The sequence below is a fragment of the Lytechinus variegatus genome, chromosome 1 (genome assembly GCF_018143015.1).
Source record: "Lytechinus variegatus isolate NC3 chromosome 1, Lvar_3.0, whole genome shotgun sequence".
NCBI lineage: Eukaryota > Metazoa > Echinodermata > Echinoidea > Temnopleuroida > Toxopneustidae > Lytechinus > Lytechinus variegatus.
In genome coordinates, this window is record NC_054740.1 from 6,401,242 (window position 1) to 6,424,556 (window position 23,315).

Below are 23,315 nucleotides of genomic sequence, written 5' to 3' on the forward strand. Positions count from 1 at the left end.
AAAAACCAACAAAAAAAAGCCAGATTGTAGCGGCCAATCGAGAAAAATGTTGATCAAAATATTTTTCGGCCCCCCTATTGGCGAAAGCTGGATCCGCCCCTGTTTTCCATCTTATTACAGTGTGATAACGTTTAACCTTAAAAATGAGAAGATGCTAGCTTGAGTCGGCGAAAGGAGTACAGAGCAAAAGTACTCATCTATCAACTACTCAAGCTAGTACGACAATACACCAGACGGTGGACTGTACTGTTTTCAGAAGAAGAAGAAGAAGCCTCTTCGCTCTTCAACCTTTTCTGGTTTACTGTCTTTCAGGACTACGCCCATTTAAACAAAAAAAATACTCGACTATCAACTGTCCACTTCCTCCTCTACAGTGCGTATCAAAAAAAGTTTACACTATGAAAAAGCCCTGGGAATTTAAAAATATACAACATGTGGGTAATTTGTTCACATCTTGGGTTTGGGTCTCATCTATCCAATGAAAGTAAAAGTTTTGACAGAATGTTACACTTGAGTGAGCACTGTCCATTTTTGTAAAGCTCGCAGAAATCTGTTTGCGCAGAAATGCTTGTTTTCACGCTGTGTCCAGGAGAAAGGGTGAAATCAAACTTATCCTGCGAAACATTTCTAATTCCCTTGCACTTTTAGTCAATTGAAATAAAACGGATACGTTCAAACATTTTGTAAACAGTTTGCCACCCAAATTGGAATTTCAACACTTAGTAAGCACAACCTTTACCCTTTTTGTGCCAGCTGGATCTGAGGACATAACTCAATCTGAACAAAAATTGATATCAGACATCTCCAGCATTTTTTCACTCAGTTTTTATAATTTAAAGTGGGTTTACATTTCATTTTTCATTTAATACTTGTTTCTCCACACTTTTCCCAAGCTTGACAATGATTAACAAAATGAAAATCAAGCCTGAGCCATTTCATGTAAATCACAGTTCAGTGTAAAGCAAATATCGTCACGATGGCCCTCGGTGTGTGGGGGAGTGGGGTGGGGCGCAATGCACTCTTCGAAGTGTGGGCAAGGAAACAAGTTGAAAAGGTAAAAGATATCTTCAAATCAATTTTACTAGCTGAATTCCATGTGTTCTTCATGATTAAGGTCTACTTTTATTCGCATAAGTATTTCAAAGTTCTGCGCAAATCAATCTTCACTAACTTTTCAAAAGTAATTGGTGCTTACTCAAGCGGAAATATTTTTCGACATGTATATCGTCATTTGCTTAAATGGATCTGTACCAATGTGAAAATGTGGAAAAATTCTCAGGATATTACAAATATATGATTTTACAGGACTTTTTCTAAGTGTAAACTTTTTTTTGATACGCACTGTATAAGACAAAAATTATGTTCTGTCCTATATAGCGACTTTTGTAACATGTTTTAGTATAGGGGGCCCGATAGGGGGCACATAGTAGGCAATTCGTCAATGATTTAATGAGTAATTCTTGAACTTCACGAGCTGAGCACCCAATAACTCTATTCCTAACAAAAGTCGCTCTTGTTTATTAAAGGCTAAGAAACAAAATATGAATGAGAGTTGTGAATTTCTTGCATGCATGAAAGGAAGCATTCTGCACTTTGACAAATGTATGAGAAGCGTCTGATTTTAACTGTTGTTTTTATATTTCTTGCAACACTTAAGGCACTAATTCCAAACGGATTGGAAAATATAATGTTAAGCCTAGGTCACATAGCCCGGCCGGTGTCCGGCATCGGTGGAGCTCGGTGGATTTTTGAGGTGTCGCCGAGCTCCCCTCATCGGTGGCATAGCTCGGTGACGTGACCGGGCTCCGTCCGGAAATCTACAGGCGACCGACCAAACACCGGCCGATGACCGTCCGGAGTCTGTCTCAAAAGTGGAGATTTTTTTCGGCCGATGTGGCAGCAACTACCGGCCGATGTCCGGCCGATGGTCGGCCGGACATCGGGGGGTATACGGCCGGTACCCGAGCAGGTTAAAGGACACCGTGCGATCACCGGCCGGGTTGTTAACGGGCTTCGAACACTGCCCGGCCGATGTTCGGCCGGTGTACCTCGGACTTGGGGGGCCGATGGTCAGCTATTCCATACCTGTATATATATGTCCACCCTACCTGGAATGGTCAGTTCATCACTATGGCTGCACCGAGAAGACTACGAATGGCGTTGTTAGAACACGAGCTAGCTCAGGCGAGGTTCCAGTACAACTTGGTCCTGGCAGCACTGCTCGAAGAAGCCGAGAGGGAGCGACAGAGGGCCGGCAGAAGAATAAGACGTTGGTGGGTGCGCGAGTGGATCCTACGCAGACCTCGTTTCGGCCAGTATGAGACGCTCATGAGGGAACTCGAGGCCGAGCACGCTGCCGACTTCAAATCCTACCTCCGCATGGTGCCACAGATGTTCTATGAGTTGCTTGACCGAGTTGGCCCCCGCATTGCCAAGACCACAACGTAAGTTTACACTTTATGAACCTACTGTCAAATTGTGCTGAAATGTCTTCCATCCATATTTATTCTAGTTTGATTTTATTCATATTTCACCCTCTTCTGTTGCAGGCATCGAACCCCCTTGGATCCTGGGCTGAAGCTGGCGATCACCTTGAGGTTCTTGGCGACCGGAAGCAGCTATCATGATCTGGCGTTCGCGTTTCGTGTCCCACACAACACCATCTCTCTGTTCGTCCCCGAGGTCTGTCAGGCCATCTACGACGAATACGAGGACGAGATGTGGGCCACTCCCCAGACAGAAGATGAGTGGCGCCCGATAGCCGAGGGATTCGGAGACAGATGGAACTTTCCCCACTGTTGTGGCGCGATCGATGGGAAACATGTCACCATCAAGAAGCCCCCCAAGAGCGGCTCACTTTACTACAACTACAAAGGCTTCTTTTCCATCGTCATGCTTGCAGTGGTAAACTCTGACTACAAGTTCATCTGGGCGGATGTGGGGTCACCAGGGTCGTATTCCGACGCCGGCATCTTTAACCGGTCGCGACTGGAGCCAGGTCTGCGTGAGGGAACGATCGGACTACCCCAGCCGGATCCCCTACCAAATGACGACCAGGACACACCCTACTACATGGTCGGAGACGACGCCTTCCCCCTACGGCCATACATGATGAAGCCTTACCCTCATCGGCACCTGAAACGGGACGAGCGGATCTACAACTACCGGTGTTCCAGGGCACGCCGTGTGGTTGAAAACGCGTTTGGTATATTCGCCAATCGCTTCAGATGTCTGCTAACAACCCTGGGATTGAGACCGTCGAAAGTTACCAAGATCGTCAAGGCCTGCATGACCCTTCACAACCTCATGAGGACTCGTTACCCCAACCTTCAGAATGCTGACCTCGACCGGGAAGATGAGCAGGGACAGATCATCGCGGGTGCATGGCGAGACCAAGCCGTGCTCGAAGATGTGCAAGCAGCAGGGCACGGGCCAAGATTGACCCGACCAGGCAAAGAACTGCGCGCATACCTCAAGAATTACTTTTGCAGTCCTGCCGGGAGTGTGCCATGGCAAGATGTGGCAATAAACCAGCAGTAACTTGTGTCTAATATTGTTACAGTATACCGGATGCAGCCACAGACATTCCATTATTCTTCTCAGGACTTAACGCAATTTTGATGTGTTATACTTTCCATTATTCAGTATGTTGTTTGCAAATAAATCTGTTATTGGGTAATCTTAAAACATTGCCTTTGCTCTTTTTAATTTGAACACTAGTAATAAATGCCAAAAGAAATCAAACCTGTTTGAAAGAATAAATCAATATTAAAATACACCAGTATGAATAAGATGAGATGTGTGTAAATAATACAACAGCAACACATTCATTGTGATTGAATTATTTTTAATCAAAGAATAATCGTCATTGTATCTTTTCTTTCACCTTTAAAAACTAACCTTTCATAAAGAAAAACACTTGTATCAACCAATATGATTAGCTTTGTAATTTTGTAATAGGCTTCAAATGATTGCCCATTAATATGTTTTCACCTTTTAAAAAGTATGTGTTTTTTCATAATGAGGAAGGATCTCCATTGTTTACATATCAGATAAAGTCTTACGAAATATTAATTTTTACTTGAGTACTGTTTAACTTTTGATCTATGCAACTTTGTTAAAATTAACCAATTTTTATGGTGTGTTCTATAAAACCTTCTAAATGACATTTTCTTTCCTTCTAAATTAACTTTGTTTTACCTTTTGAGTTCTCAGTTTATTGCTCTAAGATGTTAAAAAGATAAAAACAATAAAGACAACGACAGAACTTTAGTTTTCATACCTTGGATGTTACCACATACACAATAAATATGGCAATAAACATAAACTGGCACGGGACACCGGCCGATACTCGGTCGTACACCGGCCGATGCGTATTCCGATGTGGTAAGGATGGGGCTGCGATGAGGGAGCTCGGTGAGAGCCCGTCGAATTTTTAACTCCGAAGTTAAATTTCGCCGAGCTGCCACCGATGCGGTTTTTAGCCCCAAACGCCGGCCGGTGACCACGGGAGTCCGGCCGGTGTCCGGCTAAAATCGCATCGCTGGCTCATCGGAACCTCATCGGCCGGGCTATGTGACCTAGGCATTAACAAGTGGATTATAATATCATGTATAGGGCCCATGTTTCAATTGGACGGTGAATGGAGTACACGGCCAACAATTATATAGCTTTGGCAGTAGTGAGAGTATTATTCTTTAATCTGAGCAGATTGAAAAACCGATTTTCTTGGACATTTCTGTTAATTTCAAATTACATTTTATACTGACACTGTTTACATTTTGTACTGATACTCTTGATATTTATCACAACAAATGAGGATTTCTATTCTTAGGTAAATGTTCTCTTGTTATTTCTCTTTTGGAAAGCCGTTTGAGTAAAAATCGGTCTAGTAGTATAGTCACTAGTTACTAGTAAACGTTTTGCATGTTTTAGGTTGGTAGACATTCATACCACAACGCATATCATATTCTGAAAAAGGTTGTGCAGTATACCACGATGTGAACTTAATTGTGTATGGATATATTAATCATTTACAGAAATGTTGGATTTTACTTGCAATATGTAAGGGAATAAATGAAACTGTCATTGTAAGAAAGTTTCGGATGCGTTTTTTTATTTTTTGACGAATCGTCAGATACTCAAATAACTGAAAATAACTTTATGGTACGTTGTAATTTTTTCAAACGAATTCCACTGAAACTGTTACGTGGATTTACTCAGGCCTAAACTGCATTGCTATCATTTACATCTTGAAATAGTTGATGTATACAAGATACATGGGACCTTGGAATTCATGTTTCACTTGTATTGTATGAAAGAGAGAGATAAGAACTTATCGTCCAAAATGATGCGAACTTAAGAGCATTGTTTTCATATTTATATAGGCATTGTCAATGTATTTTTACACCATATTTATCTTTAGTATCTTATATTTGTTTTATTTACACCGTTTACACGCATTCTGTTTCTTTTGAAAATCTATTTGGAGTATTATACAATTTGAGCAAGATTATAAGATACATAACCTTTTGATACCTGATATAATTGTTGCAAGAGCGGAAGAGCCAATGTTTGTTGAATAGGATTGACAAGACAACTCACTGTTTTGAATGGATTTCAAGCGAATAACAAAAGATTAGATAATATATCCAGTGGCTTAACTACGGGGGGCATTGGCGGCACGTGCCCCCCCCCCCCCTCCCCCAAACGGCTGGCAAAAAAATAAAGGGGGAAAGGAGAAAAATAGGGAGAAAGGAAGAGAAACGTAGTGGGGAAAGAAGAAATTATTGTTAATTTTAATTAGAGAGTCAAAATGGCCTAGCTTAGGCCCCTTTTGACTCTCTAATTTACTTAATTGGCTTCACTTTATGAAACATTATTTGATCAGGGCCTATGCCTTCATTGTTCCTAAAAGACTATTTAATGAGATTTTAATCCTCTTGTATTAAAGCCTCCCGTTTTCAAATCTATATTTGTACGCCAAATATATTTCCTCGCAATTCGAGTTATTATTGTTTTATGTAGTGAAATTTTCTTCTTTTTCATTACCACTTAAAGTGATTGCTTATTTTAAGGTCTTAATATAAAACATTTCTTGTACGTGATAACGTTCACATTAGTTGATTGGTGAGATGTCTACTTTTCATGAATTCCTAAAATCAGTCCTTAAATTGTCCATATTTCTGATCTCAATATAAAAAAATTTCAGCTCGCGCTTCGCGCTCGCATCATTTGGTTAGTGAAATATGTACGGTCTTAGTGAATTCCTGCAAACAAGCCGTAGAATGCCCCTCTTCAGGTCTGAATTTCCTAAATTTTCATCTCGCGCTTCGCGCTCGCAGTATTTGATTAGTAAGATGCGTATGACTATGACAACAAATGTGCTTCATGTGTTTAGATGTAATTCTAACAAAATTAGAAAGCGCTTGGCACTCGCATTAGATGACTATGGTGAGATGCTCTTAATGGATTCCTAAAAAAATGGTTCTTAAAACATCCATGCTTGGGGTCAAAATATACCAAAAAATTTTCAGCCTTACGGTCTTACAGGCCTTATAGAATGCCCCTCTTCAGGTCTGAATTTCTTAAATTTTCATCTCGCTCTTCGCGCTCGCAGTATTTGATTGGCGAGATGCGTATGATTATCATGATTACAATGACTACAAAAGTGCTTAATGTGTTTAGATACAATTCTAACAAAATCATTTCATTTAATTTCATTTCATTTCAGTGTCATCAGCAAAGGATGGCACTAGCATTAAATGGCTATGCTGAGATATGTATACTCTTCATGGATTTCTAAAATATAGTCGTTCAAATGTCCCTGTTTGGGGTCAATATATACAAAAATTTGAGCTTGCGCTTCGCTCTCGCATTGTTTGTTTAGCGAGACAGGTACGTATTATGATTACAAAAAATTGCTTGTAATGTCCCTTTTTTAGGTCTGAATATAAAAAATTTTCAGCTCGCGCTTTGCGCTCGCATTATTCAATCAGTGAGATACATATTTGTTTAATGGCACTGCATGTCCTTAAAATGTCTATTAGGTCAGTATACCTGGCTATTGAGCGCACTCCCTAAGTGACTCGAAAATTTTGCTGGAGCCCCCCACCCCCATGCCGTGACCCACGGTACGCCACTCCAAATATATTCAAACACTTACAGATCTATGTAGGCAGTGCACTCCCAATTAGTAAATGCTGAGTGCTGACTACTTAGTCTACCCCAACTGTATAATAATAGCATGTGTATCTTTTCAAGAATATATTCCCCAAAATAAAACAAATGTTCTTTCATACAAAATATGCAATTTAGTTATTGCACAACCAGTGTTCATACGCGGCGATACAGGGGCGTCATCCCCGTAAAATTTTTCAAGCCCTGAAACAAACAGTAAAAAAGAAAAAATGGGAGTACCCAGAAGAACGAAGTATGCCTATACAATGCAAGAGAGGTTTCTGTGTGTAGTAAATAGACATTACCCATTCGGCAATGGGGGTCAATATTTTGGCACGATTATTACTTGACTCGAAATTAGGGCCCCCCTAAGAAATCCTGGATCCGCGCCTGGCTCCCGCTCACATAATTCTAGCAGGGCTTACTCTGATGAGAAGTTATACGAGATTGAAAGCATCAAATGGTTAAGATAGAAATAGGTCGCGCTTCGCGCTCGCATTTCTGGATTCTTTTTTAAAGTGATATTACATTTATTCATGAACACATCATTACAAAACCATTATTCAATTGCCTTTTCTTAATGTGCCTATGAAATAAGATGATTGCCTGGGGGAGGGAGGGGCTGCCATTTTTCCGAAGGAAAAGTACACAGGGGCGCCAAAATCAGGTTGACTTTGGGCCCCCCTCCCTAAGAAATCCTGGAGCCAGGGTAGAGGTAACAAAAACCATATGTTAAAAAAATGGGATTTTGTGGAAGAAGACTATACGGAATAGGAATATGGAACAAGAACAATGCATTGTCGCCAATGGGCGTCATTGCAAAGAAGACGACGGAATAGGAATACAGAACAACAACAGAGCATAGTTGCCATTGGGCGTCAATGCAAAGAACAACAACAGCAGTAAGAAGAAGAATATTAAGGAGAAGAAAAATTGAGATACTAAGAAAAAAGAAAAAAATCGCGGTGATAATGTTGTTGATGATGATGATGATGATGATGACGTTGATGATGATGATGATGATGATGGTAATGATGATATTGATGAAGATAATGATGACGACCCACACACACACAAACAACACACCCCGATCGACCTGTATAAAACGTCATTACCCGAATCCTTACAAAAAATAATGACGTAGGTATATAATCTTGTGATTTGTAGTCTCTGTCGCTCATATTCTCTCATTAGAGGATAGCATAGATCGGAGCTTCTAGCGTTCTCTCCTTACAAGTCAGCTTGAATCACTCAAGCTGACAAAACTGATAGGTCTTCATATTCTCGTAAACAACAAAGTGTGTTTCTCAAATCATGTAAGTAACATTGTTATTTATTTCTTTGGGAATATTAATAAAAACATTTATATTTATGCTATCGATATTTATTTTGAACATTTAGAGATAGATAGATGAACTTGTAATTTGGATATTATCTGATTGAGAAATATGAATTTCTTGTACCTTTAATCCACATCACGGATTTTTGTTTCTTAAATTCTCGAAACAATTCATCCGTCTGGCGAGGGAAGTTAGTGCTTTTTAATCTTGTGTTTAGTGTGTCATATTTGTAAAGTGACATTCATTACAATCATTAGTTTGATCAAAGAAATAATAGACCTTTATAGGCAATGAAGGTAGATCAATTCTAGCTTAAATATACAGTGCATATCAAAAAAGAAAACAGGACAGATTTGAAAAGTCTAAAAAAAAATTGTTTCAAATTATGATGTCTAAATTTTGGTGTTAATTATCTTTCAAATGCCATTAAAAAATTAGTTTCGTTCATGCGTGAGCGAACACGGAATGATTTTGTCTGGGGTTGAAAAGGAGGCTTGTGCCAAAATGACATAAAATGATAAATATGATGATCGGACTTCTTGCTAATCAGCAGACTACCTTTTAACCTTTTCATTATCTTTGACGTAATTTTCAAATTATGCCGTCAAAATTCATTTTCAAATCTATTCATTTGCTTGAATTGTTCTGTTGTTTCTTTTTAATATTTTCTCTTTTAGCTTTGAATATTCCTTCTTCAAGCAAAAACAATTTTTATTTCATCCGAAGTATTGGAGAGCGTGTATTTTCTATTTCAAATCCTTTCATTGCGTGCTGCAAAGGTTATAGTGCCTTCAGATGGGCGGGGGCCCGGGGATGCCCCCCCTCAATAAAAAAATAATGACCAAGAAAAAAAGTGGAAAGGAATTAAAAGGAAAGATAGAAATTAAAATATGGTATTATTTACTGAATATTATGTCAAAATCTATCACAAAATTTGATATTGTAATAAAAAAGAGTGGGAATATTTGTGTGCTGGCTTCGCTCGCTCACAATTTTTTAATGTGAATAATACATTTTACCCGATCTGCCATATCTAAGCTCCTTCAAAATTGACTCAATATACCATTGCCATTGAAAGACATGAATCCCTTCCTGTATGTCATGTCAAGCATAATTATAATTAAACTTGGTCAAGGAATCAATAACCCCAAGACAAGTGGAATGCCTCTGGCCGTCTCACCTGCATCGCACGGTTCAATGTAGCAGCAGTGCTGACTTTGAAAACTACTCTAACTCGCACAAGATGTTCAGTGATACATGGTTACTCTTATGTCCACTTTTTATGAACTAGACCAATAAACTTACAGAGATATGATGGTTATTCAACAAAAAAAAACATGGCCAAAGTTCATTGACCTTACATGACCTTTGACGTTGATCATGTGACTTGAAACTCGCACAGGATGTTCAGTGATACTTGATTACTCTTATGTCCAAGATTCATGAATCAGATCCGTAAACTTTCAAAGTTATGATGGTAATTCAACAGATACAACCAATTCGGCCAAAGTTCATTGACCTTTGACCTTTGTCATGTGACCTGAAATGCACACAGGATGTTCAGTGATACTTGATTCCTCTAATGTCCTAGTTTAACGAGCTAGACCAATAAGCTTTCAAAGTTATGATGGTAATTCAACAGATACCCCCAATTCGGCCAAAGTTCATTGACCCTAAATGACCTTTGACCTTAATCATGAGAGCTGAAACTTGCACAAAATGTTCAGTGATGCTTGATTACTATTATGTCCATGTCTGATGAATAAGAACTATAAACTGTCAAAGTTATGATGGGAATTCAACAGATACCCCCAATTCGGCCAAAGTTCATTGAGCCTAAATGACCTTTGACCTTGGTCATGTGACATGAAACTCACGCGGGATGTTCAGTGATAATTGATTAACCTTATGTCCAGGTTTCATGAACTAGATACATATATTTTCTAAGTTATGATGACATTCCAAAAACTTAACCTCAGGTTAAGATTTCGATGTTGATTCCTCCAACATGGTTCGTTGACCCTAAATGACCTTTGACCTTGGTCATGTGACATGAAACTCTGATAGGATGTTTAGTAATACTTGATTAACCTTATGGCCAAGTTTCATGAACTAGGTCCATAAACTTTATGGTTATATAAACTTTAAGTTATGATGTCATTTCAAAAAATTAACCTCAGGTTAAGATTTGATGTTGACGCCGCCGTCGTCGGAAAAGCGGCGCCTATAGTCTCACTCTGCTATGCAGGTGAGACAAAAAATGGATTCATGTCTTTTAAAGGTACCATGATATAATTTGTTTCACATAATCAAAGGATTTGAATGATTTCAAGTTTTCCCAATTAATAATGCAAATCTTCTTGCTTGGGTTGACAAAAAGTCTTATTTTTTACTAATGACGGAAAATCTAAAGGTAAAAGAAGTTTGAATGAAAAACAAGTGGAATGCCTCTAGCCATCTCACCTGCATCACGCGATTCAACATAGCAGCAGTGTTGACTTTGAAAACTACTATAACTCGCACAAGATGTTCAGTGATACTCAGTTACTCTTATTTCCACGTTTTATGAACGGCCAAAGTTTATTGACCTTAAATGACCTTTGACCTTAATCATGTGACCTGAAACTTGCACAGGATGTTGAGTGATACTTGATTACTATTATGTCCAAGTTTCATGAATCAGATCCAAAAACTTTTTATTGTAATATAATATATACCCCCAAATCGGCCAAAGTTCATTGACCCCAAATGACCTTTGACCTTGGTCATGTGACGTGAAACTCATGCAGGATGTTTGGTGATACTTGATCAACCTAATATGTCCAAGTTTAATGACCTAGGTTTATATACTTTCTAAGTTATGATGACATTTCCAAAACTTAACCTCAGGTTAAGATTTTGATGTTGATTCCCCCAACATGGTCTAAGTTCATTGCCCCTAAATGACCTTTGACCTTGGTCATGTGACATGAAACTCTAATAGGATGTTTTGTAATACTTGATTAACCTAATGGCCAAGTTTCATGAACTAGGTCCGTATACTTTCTAAGTTATGATGTCATTTCAAAAACTTAACCTCAGGTTAAGATTTGATGTTGACGCCGCCGCCGCCGTCGCCGTCGGAAAAGCGGCGCCTATAGTCTCAATCTGCTATGCATGTGAGACAAAAACTAATTCAAGCAAATAATTATGACACACATAATGAAAGGTTAAGAAGAAGTCTGATCATCATAATTATATTCTGCCATTCTGGCGCAAGCCATTTTTTGAACCCCCGACAAAATCGTCCCGTGTTCGCTCAAGCAAGAACAAAATTTATTTTTTTTAAATTGCATTTCAAAGATAAGATTTCAGAGCATCTATTGACATCAAAATATAGATATCATGATTCTAAACAATTTTTTTTATAGACTTTACAAAACTGTCCCGTTTTTTATACGCATATAAGAATAAATTCAATCAAATTTATTCCTTAAAAAATGACAATACAGCTTTCGGACGTTGCCGCTTGTTGCTCTGGGGGGTTTATTTAGATCTACTAAGACCTTTAAGAATAATAAGGCCCGTATTATTTAAGGTCAAGCCCTCCCAGGTAAATATTGATAAGAATCGATTGAGAAAAATCAAACAAGCATAACGCTGAAAATGTAATAAAAATCGGATGTAAAATAAGAAAGTTATGACATTTTATTGAAAGGTTTTGCTTATTTTTTTTCCTAAAACAGTTATGTACCCAATGATATTCAAAATATCGAGAAGATCGATGGTGTCCCTCATTCACTATTTCTTTGTTTTTATTGTTTGAATTAAACAATATTCCAATTTTTACAGATTTAGCAATGTATAAGGATCAACTTAATTGAACCGCAAAATGTAAACAACAATGCTATTAATTTCACATGTCTAGAGGGCAATAAAAAAATTGTTTCACATGCAATGAGAAAAAAATTATAAGGTTGCGTATTTCATGATAAAAAATATATAATACAAAAGCAACAACTGGTGGGGGATGTCACCAGTTCCCTTATTCATTTCATTTGCATATACCGAACAGATTGTGTCTAACTATTTCGTGAAATTAAGCAAACATTTGAAATGGCATAACTTTCGTAAAGGGATGCTCCAGGCTAGAAAAAATATGATTTAAACGGATTAAGAAAAATCAGACAAATAAAATACTGAAAAAAATTAACAAAATCGGACAAGGAACAACAAAGTTATGGCATTTTAAAGAGTTGTGCTTGTTAAACTTTTTTTCTTGTTATTCAGCCATGTCTTCATAAATATTCTGTAAGCAAATTGATGGTGACATATCCCCACCTGTTCTTTTGTATTGTATGAAATTAAGTTCATTCAAATTTTTACTACCAAGAACTGAAACAAAAAACAAATTGGATTGACAACTGACTTAGTGCATTAAATATTCTTTAATGCAACTTATTTCATCATAAAGGAAACACGTCATTCACACATGTATGAATCAAATGAAACAATAATGATTACATGTAATAACATAAAAATAAGGAATGTGGGGATGTGACGTCATCAGCCTACCTAATGAATATTCATGGTGACGTGCATATAACTATTTTCACAAAATATTGCTAGATGCCAAACTTCAATAACTTTGTTATTTGTTATCCGATTTTGATGAAATTTTCAGCATTTTGCTCTGTGAATTTTATTCTATCTATCTAAATATGTATATTTTCACCCCGCAGCTCTCGTTTTATTCACATTCGATTTTATGAAATTTTCAGTGTTGTGCTTGTTTGACTTTTTTCGTGTTATTCAAATCAATTTTTGGAGGGTTGACTTGTCCTTTAATTCAAGCTACAGTTTCAAGTTGTGGTAAATATGGATAGCTAATTGCGACACAAAGAGGAAAACGTTATTATTGGCCTTACATGCAAACCACCTTATGTTGAGTTCGATAAAATTTGTCAAAATTTTGAGCAATGTCTTGCTAAACTTTTTTCAGAGAATAAACACATTTATTTCATGGGTGATTTTGATACTAATTTTATAAATTAAAACCATTCTAATACCGAAAGATTTACACGGTGATAAAATCCCAGATAAATCCATTTATGCTTCATCCTTTAACTCTTTTTTAGTAGCATCGACCCCCAACTAGCAAATCAAATAGGTAATTGCAACAACGCTCATTTCATATTTACTGATTTCATTTCAACGCCATCAAAAGTTACCCAAATCTACAAAACAAATTTGTGTCTCACCCGCTTATGAAAATAAATATCGTGATTTGCGAGGGCACGCAACAGAATTGTATCAAAACTTCATTGTGAAATGACTGGGATGGAATAACACTTGTCATAAGAGCCTTGCACGTAAACTTTAACGTTGACCTGAAAATGACCTTTGACCTTACCATGTGACCTCTGACTGCAGCATAACATGCAGGTCCCCCAAGTCCATCTACCATCAGTTGTGGAGTTAGGTGTCATAAGAGAGTCTTGCATGTAAACTTTAACGTTGCCCTGAAAATGACCTTTGACCTTACCATGTGACCTCTGACTGCAGCATAACATGCAGGTCCCCCAAGTCCATCGTCCATCCAAGTTTGGTTGAAAAGTGACCGACTCTTTGGTTAATTATGGCGCCTATTACTGTTAAAATGCATCCTTGTGAGATGTTGCGAGCGCGAATCGCAAGCTCAAACGTTTGGACATTTCAATAAGAAATGAAAATTAAGCATTCCGAGCAGCTTTTTTGTCATGAAATAAACTATCTCACCAAAAAAATAATGCGAGCGCAAAGCGCGAACTTAGATTTTTGATATAATGACCGGAAAAGGAACCTGTTATGACGGCATATAGTGACTCATGAATCGGATGTTTTCACCAATCAAATAATATGAGCGCGAAGTACGAGTTGAAAATTTGTGATATTCCAAGCTAAAAACTGGACATTCTACATAGGCGGATCCAGCTTTTGGCGAAAGGGGGGGCGCACTGCCGAGCGGCGCACATATTTTTGCACTTCACCGGCGCCATAAAAGAAATGTTGAAAAAGAAAAAGGGGTAATGCCTGACCCTGTCAAAACACGCACACACACACATGCATATATATATATATATGACTCATATCATATAGATATATATGACTCATGAGATAGAGACACATATTTCACCGACAAATTAATGCGAGCGCGAAGCGCGAGCTGAAATTTTTAAAGTATACTGACCTGAAAACAGGAAAAAGGTGCCTGTTTAGGACTGTTTGTAGTAACTCATGAGGAGGATACATATCTCACTACACAGATAATGCGAGTGCCGAGGGCGAGCTGAAATTTACTTATATTCTGACCAGAAAGCTTGATATTCTAAGCATTCTTGGTACCAATGATTAAGATGGGTATCTAAAAAAAATGCGAGCGCGAAGCGCGAGCTTAAAATTGTGATTTTTCGATCTGAAAACATTACAGTTTAATGTACGTTTTAATAAAGAACAAGATTATATCCAACAAAAGATTATTGCAAATCGAAGCGGGAGTTCTTTTGAGGTTCAGAACTAAAAACGGGACATTCTATTCACCTATTTAATCATGAAAAGTATGGGGTTTTGCTACAGAAGTGATGCGAGCGCGAAGCGCGAGCTGAAAATTTTTATGTTCCAATCTGAAAAGCGGATAATTTGAGCACGATTTTTAATAAAGAACGAGTTGTGTAGCTCAATCTCGTTTGCTGATTTCTGTGTAACATTACCATCTTATTGTTTTTGCACATGCGGAATTATTGGGGAGGGCAAAACGATCATTCTTGACCGCGGCGCCGATCTAGATTTGGTTAGCAATAGGCCCTTCTTCATTATTCTACCGGCGCTTATTTATTGAAATCAGGGGACGCTGATCATTCTTGACCGGCGCCGATTTAAATTTAGGCGGCGCCGGTTAAGACAAAGGCAGCGCCGATTTGTCTTGACCGGCGCCGATTTAAACAAGTAGTACTGATTATTTTTACCGACGTTACGTAAGATTCAGGCAGCGGCAATCCATAATCGACTGGCGCCGATCTAGAACCAGGAGGCCTCGATTATTCTTGACTGGCGCCGATTTTTAACCAGGTGGTGCTGATTATTCTTGACCAGCCCCGATTTAGATATAGGTGGCGCTGATTATCCTTGATCGGCGCCGGTTAAGAACTCAGGCAGCGCCGAGTTTTCTTTACCGGCGCCGATTTATAACCAGATGACGCCGATTGTTCTTGTCCAGCGTCGATTTAGATTTAGGTGGCGCTAATTATCCTTGATCGGCCCCGGTAAAGACTCTGGCAGTGCCGATTTTTCTTGACTGGCGCCGATTTATAACTAAATAGTGCTGATTAGTCTTGTTCGGCGCCGATTTAGATTAAGGTGGCGCTGATTATTCTTGATTGGCGCCAGTTATATGCAGGCAGCGCACTGCTACCGGCGAAGTTGTTGGGTAAAGTGTAGTTAAAAGAAAAAATAAGGAAGATGATCATTACGCTTTGCTGGGGATAGTCTTTCCTTTACTGTTGCTAATGTTATATCAGTGTATATTTTTTTTTAAGCAGCGCCTTTTCCCTTTCTTTCCTTTATTTTTAATTTTTCAAGCGGCGCCTTTTCTTTCTTTTACTTTTTTTATTTTTTTATTTTGAGCGGCGCCTTCGGCGCCGCTCAAATATTAGGGGGGCGCGCGCACCCTGCGCACCCCCCTGGATCCGCCGATGTTCTAATCATTTTCATAAGAAACAGGACATTACCTTACCAAACAATAAATGATGCGAAAAAAGTTTTAAAAATTGTGTGGTTTCCTAACCTAAAATTATCATATTGTACTTCAAAAGTGTATTTAATTTCGGAAAAGGGCACATTTCATTAAAAAAGGGCAAGTTTTCCTAGATTTAGATTTATCTATTTCCGTTCAACAATTTTTTCAAAATACAATCAACGTAACAATACATATTCAATATAATCGATAATACAGACAAATCAATGAAATTTCGTCACAAATGTTGAATATGAATTAAACAAAACTTCAATTTGTTGCAGTAATTTTATCAATGAAAAGAAACAAGAAATGAACGGAGGGACTTGCCAAGAAAAGCAAAAGCTTGTAGAGAAGGCAAGCCCCTAAACTTAGTATCAATACTAATTATAAACAAACTATATATACAACAATATACAAAAATTGAGACGGACGCAGAAGACAAACTTAAAACAAGTAATCTACAAATATCAAAATAAAACGAATAAGCGACAAAAAAATAAGAGGAAGTAGTTCAAATAATAATAATTACAGTGGTAACACACAAAAAAAGATTACTTACAAATTATGATAGGGAGGGTAAAGTGACAAAGAAAAGAAAGAGGGAGATAAGGGAGGTGCAAATAAAAAGTGCAAATGAAAAGAGGAACATGGCAGGTGCACAAGTCGTAATGTATTGTATCATTGTAGCGAACCCCCCCCCCCCCCGGATGTTTTTTTTTTGCTGGGGGCGGGGCAAAACAGCCACTCAGCTTTACTCAACTTAATTACTACAAAACACACAACGTCTCCATGCAGATGATAATCTCATCGTGAAAATATCAGTTTGCACCAAATTGCCCATTTTGACAAAATTTTAAGTGCCCTTTTTGGCTTTGCTCCCAAACAAAATACGTTCCGCCGCCCCTGCTTTCCCATCCTCATAGCAATTGAACAACAACGCGGTTTCAACCCCCCCCCACCACCACCACCACGCTTGTCCCTTCTATTCCCGGCTTCGCCACAGATAATTTCATTTTTCGGAGTAACGAACCTTATTTAATTTTTGGATTAACGAACATTATTTCGTTTCCGAATTAACCAACCTTATTTCGTTTTCGGCCAACCTTATTCCGTGTTATAACTAACCTTCGAATTAACGAAACTTTTTTCGTTTTCGGACTAACGAACCTTTTTTCGTTTTCGGATTAAGGAACCTTGTTTCGCTATCGGATTAACGAACCTTCCGAAATACGAACCATCGGAATTATGAATCTTCGGAATAACCAACGTTTGGAATAATCGAACCTTCGGAAAATAGAACATTCGAACGTAACCCCCAAAATGATGGTAACTGGACAGTGTGAATGGTATTCATGATTGTAGTTCCACATAGTTTACGACACTGTGAAGGATACTATCACTGTGTGGCTTGTGCCCTGCACAGTGCGGTCGTGAACAGTGTGATGACTTATTTTGCATATTCTAACAAATTTGCATGTTACCTACCCGGGGGCCGTTTCATAAAGCTGTTCGTAAGTTAAGAGCGACTATAAAAACGACTAGTGAACCTTTCTTACGCGCTAAATAATCACCAATGAACATTAATGGTGAATATCATTTACCATAAGGATCACCAGTCGCTCTCAACTTACGAACAGCTTTATGAAAACAGCCATCCGGCAGGATTGATTCCTTGAATGCACCAAACGCCTTTATACAGCTGGAGCTAAAGCAGGGGTAATATGCGCCATTGAATAGGCAGCTAGATAAATGGCGTATATATTACAATTATTATCATTATTATTTCTTATTTTTTATTTTATCATTTTATTTATTAAATTAATAAATAAAATGATAAAATAAAAAATAAGAAATAATAATCATATTATTTATATCATTATCAAGCATATATACATTCTAATAATCCAATTGAAATATATTTATACCTGATAATTTTTTTATTATTATTAAAACAAATAGCAGAAAAAAATATATAAACATATATCGAAATAATACATTTTGAAATGTGGGAGACCTTTATATATGGTGGTAATGCTCTTAATAAAGTTCTCCTTTTTTAGTATTATGGAAACAAACAGGGTGAAATTTTTTTGCATCGATAAGATCAAGGCTTGACATTCATCACCCTTCCTTTCCCTTCCTTTTTTTCTCTCATGCTTCATGCCTTCAGGTCTATCATGGACATCCCTTGGGTGTCCTCGAAACGACGGTGTACCCTACTACTCACTCTTTTCTTCATCCTTTTCATTGTTCCGGTCAGTTATGGTCGAATTGAACAATGCCCTGTAGAGACGGAATGTATGTGCCTCTCACTTCGCATGGTAAATCCGACTGTCATTGTCCGATGCAATCGCTTGCTCATCAAGGAATTCCCAACCATGCTGCATAAGGTTCTAGTATTCTCTGCTTTCCAGACAAAAGCTACGACATTAACCCACAGATCGTTCCGCAATGCTACTAGCCTGGGTATGATCAACATCGAAGATAATCCTATCACCAGTATCGAGGCGGGATGCTTGAGTCTTCTACCAAACCTAGAAATTCTTAAACTGGCAAAGGTCACCTTGAAAGATACATCCGAATTGCACGGGCTTCGAACATTGATAAAACTATCACTAAGTGACAACTTCTTGAATAATTTTACAACAGGATCTTTGCTTGATGTCCAACAACTCGATGTATTGGATCTCGATGGAAATTTCATAAATTCATTCACATTTAGTCACGACAAATTGAAAAAGCTGAATCTGAGTCGGAACAACTTCAAGATGGTTCACAAAGAGTCGTTCAAAGACCTGAGCATGCTAGATACGTTGGATCTCTCAAAGAACTTTATTACCTATCTTACCAATGTTGTATCCCAAAGTCTACAGTCACTGTACGTGGCTTTTAACCAGATCGAACAAATAGATGGAGCTATGTGGCAAGATGTTCCAGCATTGAAAACCCTTGATGTGTCCAACAATCAGATCAATGATCTCACAAATATCTCGGGGATTCCCTTCCTAGAGAATCTGAACGCCAGCAACAATCTGGTTGAGGATCTGAACAGCTTACATGCTTCAGAGACACTACGCCACCTAAATCTCAGTCATAATAGGATCACATATCTGAGCGAAATGTCCGACTTCCCTTTGTTGGAAACGCTCCGCTTGGCAGAAAATGCGATAGAATATTTGGACGGCAGTGCTCTTGGAAATAGCCCACTGCTGACGTATTTGTCTCTAGAGGGTAATAAGTTAACAGAACTGGGACCTCTTAGCAACAACCCTCGTCTTGTTTCTCTCTTTCTCCAAAACAATAAGATAGAGAATATACAAGTAGGTTCTTTCACTCATTCTGTAAGTCTTAAGAACGTCGATGTAGGGTCTAACAAGCTAAGTGACCTACAGGCGTTCAAGAGTATGCCATCGTTGGCCTATCTAAATGCATCTGAAAATATGATTCGGGAAATACATGTACAAAGTCTACGAGGCTGTATGAAATTGTCTATACTTGATCTGAGTAAAAACTTTTTAGAGGCATTTCCCAATTTTCCGCTGTTATATTGGCCATTCGAGTTATATTTGGATTTCAACCCTATTCGTATATTCGAGTGGGACAAATTGCAGAATTTGATTTCCTTGCGTCGACTGTCGTTGAACGGAACGTCGATCACTTATTTACCACCTAACAGGCGAATCATCCCCATCACCCATATTTCGATAAAGAATGACAACGGCTCTGTGCAAATTGCAAATGACGCTCTGTCTTCTCTTGTTAGTTTGACTAGCTTATCGGTACGTAATGCAGAAGATGTGTCTCCACAGATTTTCACAACGGCTCATAATCTTAAAAGGCTGGAACTTCGCTCAGGGTATATATCGGTGATCTCAACTGATTGGCAGTTCGTGTCTCTTGAATACATCGATCTCTCAAGGAACCAGATAGAAAAAATAGAAATTGGCGAGGTATCCATGGCAAGGCTGAAGAATGTGATCCTAACACACAATCTCATCCCCAACATCTCTTTCGTGAATCACATTCCAAATATTGTAGAACTCAACCTACGACATAATCGAATTAGGCATATTCCAAAGGATACATTTATATTGTGTTCCAAGCTTACCGTGCTTGACTTATCATACAACCTGATCGAGAAGGTCATTATCGGAACGTTTGATGCACATCGATCAATCAGGAATCTGTACCTTTCTTACAATATGCTCACTAATTTCTCCCTCGCGTTTGATGAATACACAGAGAGTAGTCACATGTTTAAGTCCATCAGTGTAGTTCACCTTGATGGGAATCGCATAACTGCGATTGATTCTATGACTTTCAAAAGTTGCCAGTATAGTCTATTCGCACTAAACATGTCTTACAACCCACTCAGATTTATAAACGAAACAACGTTTCATTCATTCTCTGGCATACGGTCTGTTGATTTCTCACATACAGATATACAAATGATTCCGAAGGGACTATTCCAAAGTATTAATAGCTTTGTGAGTCCAGATGTAATGTTGAATAACGTGACATGTCTAAAGGGCACAGATAGCATAAGTCTGTCTTATCCTGAGGAAAAGATTGTCAATAGACTTGAACTGAGACACAACAATTTAACCAAAATTCCAAGTTTCAATACCAGCACAGTCTTTGAGCTCGATGTATCTCACAACGAATTGTCAGGTGATTATTTCGGAAATGTGAGTGGAACACGAGATCTGAAGGTCCTGGATTTGAGTAATAACAACATTGATGCACTGGATGGAGGTTTCATTCATACCTTCTCATTTCTGAAGCACTTGAATGTAAGCAGTAATAATCTGCAGAGGTCCAATATTAACCTGTTTGACAGTCTGCATGATTTGGAAACGATTGATCTCACCAACAACAAGTTGGATGGTGTTGAGATGAAGACAACGGACGGCCTCAAGTCCAATATCCGAATCAATTTGACCGGGAACCCCATCCAGTGTAATTGCTCTCTGGTAAAATTTATTCAACATTTGAAACAAAATCAAGGACTCTTTGGTGACGATCTCCCAGAAGGTGACGTGGAGTGTCAGAAACCGTTGAGACTTTTGGGAGAATACGTTGCTGACGTGCCTCCAGAACATTTTCAGTGTAAACCGGAACTAAACCCTTCCAAGTCTGTAGCCTACGCTGCGACAGGAGATCAGGTAAGCTTGGAGTGTCCATTGCGTGATCTCAATGGTGTCAACGTAACATGGGTGAACATGGAAGAAGAGCTCCAAAATGGTACAAATATACAAGTATCTACAGATGACCGACTGCTGATCAAACAAATAACAAACAGGGACTATAGAGGTTACCAGTGCAATGCAACAAACTATGAAGGTTCGGCACTTTTGACTGTCGACCTTCATGTACGTATCAACATCCCCACCAATGACACATTTCGCAATATCGTTGGCAGAGGGGCAACCATTAAGCCTACCCAAAGCGTCATGATTGATACTCAAGTTAGCATGGAGACATTGGCATTCGGTGATGTCAGTCATGATCCTGGAGCTAAAAGGCAAACATCAGACGGGGAAATTTCCACATCGACGTCTTCAGAGAACTCCGAGGCCATTCACGCAGAATTGTCGATGTTTTGTGTCGTGTTCAATATTATGATATTGTTCACTATATAATATGAAACTCACTTCATCAAAAAAAAATCTTTAAAAGACAACGGATATGAACAGATCATTTAATTCATAGCTGGTATAAATATAACGTAAACTATCCAGCATCGACTATGACAGAGAAAAAAAAACCTGATGCCCAACGCAACTAAGTGTCTGTAGCTTGCCCCAAAGCTCTTGTTTTTGCGAATATTTTGGAAACCTTTTCTCCATTCTCAGGTTTCCACCTTATTCCCAGAGTACGTAAAGATCTCGACAAGATATCACTGCTACAATTGGTTGTACCTTCTTTATCAATCTGAAGCTCGGTGAGGAAGCGTCACTTCTGTTTGTCGTATATACAAAAAAAGAAATCTCACAAAGGGGCGTCCAAGACTGATTTTTTGGCTACATTGTGCCTAAATTTGAGTAATCAGTCATAGCAGTACCTAAATGTGACATCAGACTTCATCAGAGAACATTATAGGCGCAGAACTTGACAAACATGAGGCTGAAGAGCATATAGGCGTCGTATAACCTTGCGTTGAGAAAGGACGCTGCATTTTCTACAATCCGTGCTATATGTCGTGATGTAATGATTGGGTGGTTCCGACGATCTTTGATGGGCAGTCTAGCTTGGGCAGGATAACTCACATGCATTTAAAGCATTTTTCAGGTATTATAGATAATGTAGATATCCTAGTTGGGTTTTTAAATGCCACAATTACCATGTGCGCCTAATAAACCCACACTTACCGTCACATTTCCCAACAAGTGATGTGTACTGTGCGGGTCAGTTCAGGACAACCGTTTCAAGGACATTGATCTTTCTTGCAATATTTGGCACTGAGATAGATGTGTGGTTATTGTCACATAAAGATGCGTAGTGTATAGTGTTGACACTCTTGAAGTCCTGCAGAGCTCAAAATATTCTTTCAAAATAGCTTCACCTTCCCTTTGAAGAGTTCAATGGATAATACATCACGAACGATGTGGTGCTTTCCCCGTCTCTAGTTACTTCTTGGCTTTCTGGACCTCTGTCAGTGGTGGATGCCATCAAGTGATGCAAGGACTTGGACGCTGAAGTATAATTATCTTGGCAGTCTGCACTTTTCCATCTTGGATCCATTCTTTAGCAGCTTGGTGAAATATTTACTCCTGCGTTTTATGATATGTTGCTATATCTCAGTCAGCGGAGTTCAGGTTTCATCGTATTCGACATAAGGCCATACACATCTTTCAAACCAACAAAGACCGAGTTTGCCCATCTTCTTACTGTCATAGTTATGCATCCTTCTACCACTTGTATTTGTGTCGCAGCTCGACCTGAACCTTTCCCTAATGTTCATGAGACGGTATTGCTTTGGCTTGTCGATCCTGTCGAATGAACAATTTCCTCGTTGCTGTCTGACAGGTTCTAATGTTTTG

General features: G+C 38.7%; 2 protein-coding genes across 2 annotated transcripts; both read left to right on the forward strand.

Moving 5' to 3' along the window:
• Positions 1 to 1,696: 1,696 nt before the first annotated feature.
• LOC121415078 (putative nuclease HARBI1) lies at positions 1,697 to 3,723 on the forward strand. Its single transcript, XM_041608201.1, has 2 exons — positions 1,697 to 2,444; positions 2,550 to 3,723. Exons 1-2 carry the CDS (start codon positions 2,032 to 2,034, stop codon positions 3,538 to 3,540), a joined length of 1,404 nt encoding a protein of 467 aa, XP_041464135.1. The 5' UTR covers positions 1,697 to 2,031; the 3' UTR covers positions 3,541 to 3,723.
• A 4,683-nt stretch (positions 3,724 to 8,406) lies between these two features.
• On the forward strand, positions 8,407 to 21,999 carry LOC121415151 (protein artichoke-like). Its single transcript, XM_041608323.1, has 2 exons — positions 8,407 to 8,495; positions 18,443 to 21,999. Coding segments are annotated over exons 1-2 (3,474 nt in total). The 5' UTR covers positions 8,407 to 8,493; the 3' UTR covers positions 21,915 to 21,999.
• The last annotated feature ends 1,316 nt before the right edge of the window (positions 22,000 to 23,315 follow it).

Excerpts from the sequence above, each read along its gene's own strand:
- LOC121415078 (XM_041608201.1), top strand. The coding sequence starts at position 2,032 with ATGTTCGGCCGGTGTACCTCGGACTTGGGGGGCCGATGGTCAGCTATT. Across the intron at positions 2,445-2,549 it reads CGCATTGCCAAGACCACAAC|GCATCGAACCCCCTTGGATC; the intron begins GTAAGTTTACAC and ends CTTCTGTTGCAG.